The 7,168-nt window shown below is 42.8% G+C and overlaps 1 protein-coding gene across 9 annotated transcripts; it reads right to left on the reverse strand.

Moving 5' to 3' along the window:
- Positions 1-1,150: 1,150 nt before the first annotated feature.
- OARD1 (O-acyl-ADP-ribose deacylase 1) lies at positions 1,151-6,893 on the reverse strand. Of its 9 annotated transcripts, none has more exons than XM_090282369.1 (6): positions 6,845-6,893; positions 5,957-6,036; positions 5,497-5,641; positions 4,532-4,590; positions 3,414-3,526; positions 1,151-1,826 (listed from the first exon to the last, which is right to left on the reverse strand). In XM_090282369.1, the coding sequence occupies exons 2-6, from the start codon at positions 5,993-5,995 to the stop codon at positions 1,724-1,726; spliced, it is 459 nt and encodes a 152-aa protein (XP_090138495.1). In that variant the 5' UTR covers positions 5,996-6,036; positions 6,845-6,893; the 3' UTR covers positions 1,151-1,723. The 9 variants fall into 9 exon arrangements, with proteins under 9 accessions (XP_090138495.1, XP_090138493.1, XP_090138491.1 ...); XM_090282367.1 differs by lacking the exon at positions 6,845-6,893 and adding an exon at positions 6,736-6,832; XM_090282365.1 differs by lacking the exon at positions 6,845-6,893 and adding an exon at positions 6,593-6,832.
- Positions 6,894-7,168: the final 275 nt, after the last annotated feature.

Raw genomic sequence — 7,168 nt, forward strand, 5'->3', positions numbered from 1 at the left:
CAAATGACAAAGCATTTTATCACATCCTTGCTGAGTCCCAGAATTCCACTTATAGCCAGTCCTCCACAAGACTAAGCTTTGTTGAAAGAATAAACGTTCATACTCCCTACAAAAATTTGCCCTAATCCCTTTCTATGTAGAAGCCTTCCACACCAATGTTTTGCATAATTAGTAAAATACTTTAATTCTAAGGTCCTTTTATCACTCACTCTCATTCCCAGTTTTGTGTATTTAAACATCCTTTTCCCTAATAATGCACAGAAGCTTCAAGAAAAGCCTTACAGCTAAAAGTCTGAAAATGAACTTGCTCTTGCACTACCCCACCCCAATAACATGGAGAACTTTTCTGTTCTGCACAGAGGTACAAAAGACATGAAATGCTTTTTGAAACTGCTGCCTTGTATCAGGCTGCAGTGTGATAAGAATGTAAGTCTAAAGTACAAAGGTTATATTTAACCAGTGCTCTCCTGGTGTTTCAACAAGCCAATTCTAAAACCCAGTTCTTTCACACTTGGGAAAACAAGTCCTATGAAGGCCCAGAATTCACTCAAGGGAGAAAAATCAGTATTAGGTCTGGCTGTTTAACTCATACCACCACAGTAAGGAGGCAGGGGGAGAAAATACCACTGGTTTTCCCAATACCTCTGTTACTGAACCACTGGATAAATCAATGAAACTTTTTCTCCCAGTGCAAAAACAAGAGCAGACAAAGTGCTGCTCTCTTAGCTGGTTATACTTCAGCATCCCCCAGAGCTAAAAAACACAAAGAAACCGGCCCATCTTTCCTAACCTCCCAACTACCAAAATAGAAATTTTGGGAAGTAGGTCTTTTCTTTTTAGAAGATTCATATGGATTTTGTTGAGAGCTGAGTCATTACTCTGCACTAAGCACTTTGTTAGGCATCTAACATGTATTATGTTTCATGATTGAACTGACAGGTTCAATCACAGAAACTATGTGGTGGACAGCAGAGTTCACCATGAGGGGTTTCTTAAAACCTGCCTTTCCAGTTTATTGACCCATCCCTGCTGTCCATTCTTCTCATCTTGCTGCTCGTCCCACAGGACCTCCTCTCTGACTTTTCCAAATTAAGTTATAGGTGAATCCTCCATTATCCAAGTCCAGAATAACAGACATGTGTACAAAACCTCGTTGTAGCCCAAGATATTTATTTTCCCATTTTTTGTCTCCACAAATTCCTTAACAATGTAAAACCCATTTTTGTAATTTAAACAAAAAACCCTCAAAATTCTCTTCTAGGATAAATTTGATGACATAAGGATAATACCAAATGCACAAATGCCGAAAGATACAAAATTAACTGAAATGTTCATCCTTCTTGAAATTTCTCTTGAAAAGCAGAGTAGAATCAATGCTGCCACCTAGTGACAAGCCAAATAAATCAGGTAGCATCCTGGAGCAAAACAGGGGTCCTTTGGCCCAACATCTGGTTCCCCAATTATTATCAGGCTATTACCTACCTACCTGCCTACCTACCTACTGGGAGGGAGAGGGGGATATATCACATCAATATTTCCCAAGCAATCTCTCCTCCAGAGTTCCAGTCCAATCACGGGAATACAGAAACCCCAGCGTGGCCTGTGTCACAGACAACGTCACATGAAACTTTCCTCTGAGGACTTTTTAGGTCAGTTTGCCCAGTCGTATGGCCCAGTAGGGATGACACAGGAAAACATGGACGCATCCGAAATGCTCATCTGTTCAGAGTGTGTACACGGTAATTCTGATGTCTGTTGCCTCAAACACCTCCTCAATAATTGCAGATACGTTTTCCCATTTCAGACGATCGAGACCGCACCCAATCCTGAAAGATAAAACATCTCCATTGGTTGTGTTCAAGGTATCTAGGAAATCATTCCTCCCCTCTTCCTTGAGGTTGCATTCACCCAGAGCATAAGAACAAATGATCTGATTTCACATTTACCGGCAGGCAACTATGGTGAGAGTTGGGAAGTTAATTCCTGTTTTGAGTCACTCTAGGCTGTTCCTAAACAGCCCTAACATCCCAAAGCTGTCACTTCTCTTTTGGCTACTGGTTACCACTTCCCAATTATTTCAAGCAACATTTATAAATGTTAACTGCGGTGACACGGGAGACTCACTATCCTCGATCTACTGATGAAAACTAGCTGTGGGTAGATGGGAAAAGGCTGGCATTTTAAAAATACACTTATAATGGAAAGTTAAGAAAGATAAAAAGAAAGTAAACGGGCAGGATCTCTGCAAAAACAAAAAAGAGGTTGAGATGGAATGCTGAGAAATGCCAAGCTGATTGCAATTCAGGTCTTTGCAATACTCTGGTGAAAACCCACAAACTCTACTACCTAGCACCTTTCTTCTAAGACGTTACTTTATTGATCCTCAACATCTCAAGGAGAAAAAAAAAAGAGGCTTAAAATTGCTAATTGCATATAATGTAGTAAGTCCCTGAAAAAACCTGTGATTAAAAGTTTCTCATACATAATCCGTAAGTACATTAAGGACCAGTGTATGAGGGACCATGTAGCTGCCTAGGTAACTTGGAGCTTGGAATAAACCTGCATGTGTGGTCGGCTCTGACTCAAAACTAGACTGACAGGAAGAGAGGTGACCCCAAGCCTATTTCCTGAAGAGGATGCAAAGAGGATAGTGAAACCCCATCATTCCTTAAGTTCCCAATAGATAGGGACTTACCCTCTAGCTACTGCCCAAGGTGACAACAAGCATGCAGTTTCGAAGGTAGTGATCATTTACAACTTTCTTTGCATAAGATGAACAGGTTTGGGACACCTGAAGTGACCCACAGGGAAATCATAATTGCTTGGTCTTGGTTACTTACATTGCTTCAAGAAAAGAGGCTTAGTTTCAGGCAGAGGACACTGCAGAAACTTAACAAATGTGATTAACAATGGTTCCCCCCTACTACATAGGTTGAGGCAGGTGTGTATTTTAAGTTAATTATCCTTATTCATTCAATCCAGGCTAAGACACAGGTATACCTTGGCCTAAGGTCTGACAACTGGTTCACCGGTGATTTTAAAAATTTAATTTATTGATTTTTAGAGGGAGGGGAAAGGAAGAAGGAGAGCGGGGAAAGGGCAGGGGGGAGGGAGGAAGGGAGGGAGGGAGAGAGAGACAGACAGACAGACAAACAGACGCACAGAAACATCAATTTGTTGTTCCACTTGTGTGTTCATTGGTTGACTCTTGCATGTGCCCTGACCGGGGATCGAGACACTGCTCTAACCAACTGAACTACTTGACCAGAGCTCACTGGTGACTTTTTAAAGTTTTGAAATTAGTCCACTTTTAAAAGTAGTGTGGATTAAGCTTTTAAATCATTTGTCTTTGGGTAAGACAGTAAGCCCCACCCATCAATTACATCTTCATTCAGGGCCCTAGATTTCCTTGCCTGGGCATGGAGAGGTCCGTGACTCCATTCTTCAGACAATGGGACTTCATGGCCTCTAAACTCTTCTGTAAGTTTTCGTAAGTTGGTTTGTGTGAAGCCCTTTTCTTTGTAATCTGAGTACAAAGAAAAAAATTCAAACTTCTATTAGTCCAAAATGACAGCCAAAGAAAAGCCATCAGATTGTTCCAACATCCTGATAAGTAAAACAAGAAGGGTATTTTTACAGAATAGTCTACAGCAGTGATGACAAATGTCATACTGTCCCTTCCAGTCATGGGAGGCCCTCAGGAAAATCAACTAAATAGGGCCTGAGAAACTAAGACACTGCCATGTATATAATCTTTCCTTTTCTCAAGCCCAGGAGGTTTACAGACTGTGCCTATTGTGTATTATTTTTAAGCAAAGTAGGTGAAAGTCTTTACGCCACTTCCAAGAGATAAGCTGTGTATATTTAACAAGAACCCAAACCACCTGAAAATTTCCTGTTAAGTCTATTTATTTAGAAGCTATGCTTGCTTGCTTTTTGTTTCTCTATAAAAAAAGGAGAAACTGGTAGCATTCTGAATACTGAAGTCACATCAGCCCCAAAGACAGCATTCAAATGACCCCACTTAGTCTGCTGTCCAAATCCTGATAGTGGGTTGGCTGTAAGTCACCCAGCACCATCACCAAGAAGCCACACTCTTTCTGGGGCTGAAGACCATTTGGACAGTGGAAGAACCCCACATTGAGGTAGTATGCAGGAAAGCAGCTAAGTGCATTTGACAGGGAAGACTGAGAAAAACTCCTCTGGGAAATCTTGTCTCTTGAGACATTCTTGTTTTTCTATCTCACTATGAGGAGGAGGGAATTAAACTATGGAAAGCATCCCTGACTTTTGCAAGTCTTAGAACACAGGTCTTTGGTAGACGTCACAGCACTCTTTCCCATAGAGCTAGGATGTAGCTTCCTTTCTAACCCAGAGCTCCAAAGAGCCATCAACACTGGACCTGAGCTGGTATGAGATCAGAATCTTTTCAACATCTTTGGTTGTCTAGAATATCACAGTCAGCACAAATTCAGCATAGCCTATCTGTCCACCAATCCTTAAAACTTATTGAGAACTGGCCCCATCTTACCAAGTAATATATATATCGCCCATCTCTCTCCAGAACAGCCACTTCTCCAGTTTTCTTTTCTAAGAAAAAGTTATTTAATAGTAAAAAGAAAAAAGAAAATCAAAACACTGATCTCCATTTTTAGATGTTAAAAAATCTTTACATATCTGTTTGTCTCAGGAATAGTTTTCCATTCTAAAGAAACTTGTTGTCTCCTACGAACACTCTGCTCCTTATCAGCCTTTCTAAATACCATATTCCTTAGCTTCCCACTTTCTTAATCATGTTTTCTCAACCATGTTTTCCTCTGCCAACCAAATGTGTTCATTAAGCAATGATCTTTTTACATACAAAGAGCTAATGTTTAAGCATAATTATGGAGAGCATAGGTTCCTAATTATAAGAGTTTCCAATATAGAGAAGGCATGTTCATATTTAACTACAATATAAAGTAGAAATAAATAGCTTTTTTAAAAGCTGGGATCAGAATCACCAGTGGAGACCCTGATAGAGTTGAGCCTGGACTGTGGTCTCAGAAACTGTTTCAGAAGTGCCACATGATTCTAATACACACCTCTCGTTTAAAAAATCATTGGCAGAAAGTGATAGAAGGGGGCTATAACAAAGAGGATTCTAAACTCCTAAATACAGCATGGGTGAACAGAGGACCTTGAATGCCAAGCTAATATCTGTAGACTTTGCAAAGCACTTCAGAGTTATGGTTTTCAGAGAAGTAGCATATTACCAATAGGGCTTTATGGCGGAGGATGAAGAAATTAGAACCTTTTATAAGAAGTCAAGCTTGATGGGATAAGGACCCAAACTAGAAGCTATTTCTGCAGAGGAAAAAATCGGATGAATTAAAAGTACCCAGGGGTTAAGAACACCCTTTTTACATGTATATCTTGTTTAATAATTAAAGTATAACAGGAAGTCAAAAGATGCTCTAGCCAGGGCATAAGAGTTAAGCTGTTTTCAAAACTCACGTTGATTTAGCAGTTCCTGCAGCCCTCCAAATTTCTTCTTGAAGAGTACAGCTATCCCAGCGCCCATTCGACAATCCTCACTGATACAGTGAGCTAAAGAGTCTGTTTTGGGGCATGCAAAAAGGTCTCCTTTCACATACGTGATCTAAGATATGCAAAGGGAAAGAAAATGTTTTATTAGATACAGAAAAATACTAAACTATTTCTTTGTTTTCCTTTAACATCTGCCACCCCTCCCCACTTTCTTGATTTAAAGCCAAATCCTCAGAATTTAAGTAGTTAACCACTGGATTAAAGCATGTGTAAAAAAAAAAAAAGTGATGGCTGGTCTCTGTCTAGGTTGTATGATAAAACAGCTAGAGGGGGAAAAAAAAAAAGAATACAATTATTGGTTTAATTTAAGTGTATGCGTTTGACCCCAATTGCTCTGAATTTCAGTTCAACATAAATTATTACGCACTCTGCTTCCTTCTGCATCTTCACTAGGGCTGCTGGCCATGATACCGAGTTACTATCTCCAAAATTTAAATGTCTCCTCAGCTAGAAGGGAAAAGGAAGGAAAAATGCTTAGGCAGCCTGAATGTTATATTCAGATCGCCCTGACCACCCACTTATTTTTTCCCCCAACGTTTATCACTGACAGTGAGTTCGTTCGGCCTTTAGGAAGTGATACAAAACTCTTCTGGGTCAAGGAGAGGAAAACTGCCTTAGGTTTGAAGAGCGCCTTGCACCGCTCGCGTTTCGCGCTTTCTTGGAGCGCCAGCTCAACCAGCGAAGAGCAGCTGCCCCTAAGACACACCTCCTCCTTTCCCCGCGCCCGCGCCGAGCGGATTTAGGACCGCTCTTAAACTCGGTGGGCCGGGCCTAGAAAAAAAAGGAGGGACTTGGGACCGCAACTAGGGACGGCGAAGGAAGGAAGGAAAGTGGCCTCTCAGGGAAAGCTGACTCCTTTCTTTTGGGGGGGATGGGTAAGGGAAAAGAGTCTAAAGAAGCCTCCCACTCTCTGTCTCCCCTGGGGCGGGTCAGCGAGGGTATAAAGCCTGTCCCGGCGTCCCGTGGGAAGGAGCAAGAAAACTGGCTCAAAGCCCCCACGTACCGGGGTTACCCCTTCACCTGAAGTCGGCCGTTAGGAGGGCCCGCCCCGCAGGGAAGGGCTCCAGATCCCGCCCTGGTAGGTTGGGAGCAGCAGACGAGACCAGACACGGAGCCAATCCCACCACAGCCCTTAAGAGCACACACCTAAAATGGCCGCTCACCACCCCGTAGTAACGCGGAAACAAGCCCCTCTAGCTAGCTAGCGGAACCGGCACTCTTTGGTGACGGCCGCCGAACTTCCGGCGGTAAATACCGTGGAGTCTCCCGCCGCTACTTGAGCATGCGTAACGAGACAGCCGACCAAGAGCGGGGAGGGACGGCGCTTGCGCATTAGCTCAGGGGTGTGCCCTAAATAGCCGCATAGAAGTGGGTGGGAAGTTCGCAAAGGAGCTAGTTAGCGCCTGCGTAGTAAAATGTTCAGGGAGGTGTTTGAACCGAAGGGTCCAACGCGTCAAGAAAGCGCCTGCGTATTCCTTCCCTCAGGGGTGGTAGCTAATCAAGAAAGTGGGCGTGGCTTCACGGGACGGCTGCGCAGTGCTCCTCCAACCGGGAATGGGGCGAGCCCAGAGCTGGTGGG

This window comes from Furipterus horrens, unplaced genomic scaffold (assembly GCF_987537825.1).
Source record: "Furipterus horrens unplaced genomic scaffold, mFurHor1.1.pri manual_scaffold_6, whole genome shotgun sequence".
Taxonomy (NCBI): domain Eukaryota; kingdom Metazoa; phylum Chordata; class Mammalia; order Chiroptera; family Furipteridae; genus Furipterus; species Furipterus horrens.

Bases quoted from the DNA above. Each gene is read 5' to 3' on its own strand.
- OARD1 (XM_090282369.1), bottom strand. From the start codon at position 5,995: ATGGCCAGCAGCCCTAGTGAAGATGCAGAAGGAAGCAGA. The intron at 3,527-4,531 runs GTAAGATGGGGC...CTTTGTACTCAG, and splicing joins GGCGATATATATATTACTTG to ATTACAAAGAAAAGGGCTTC. The intron at 1,827-3,413 runs GCAAGGAAATCT...TTTATCTTTCAG, and splicing joins ACGGACCTCTCCATGCCCAG to GATTGGGTGCGGTCTCGATC.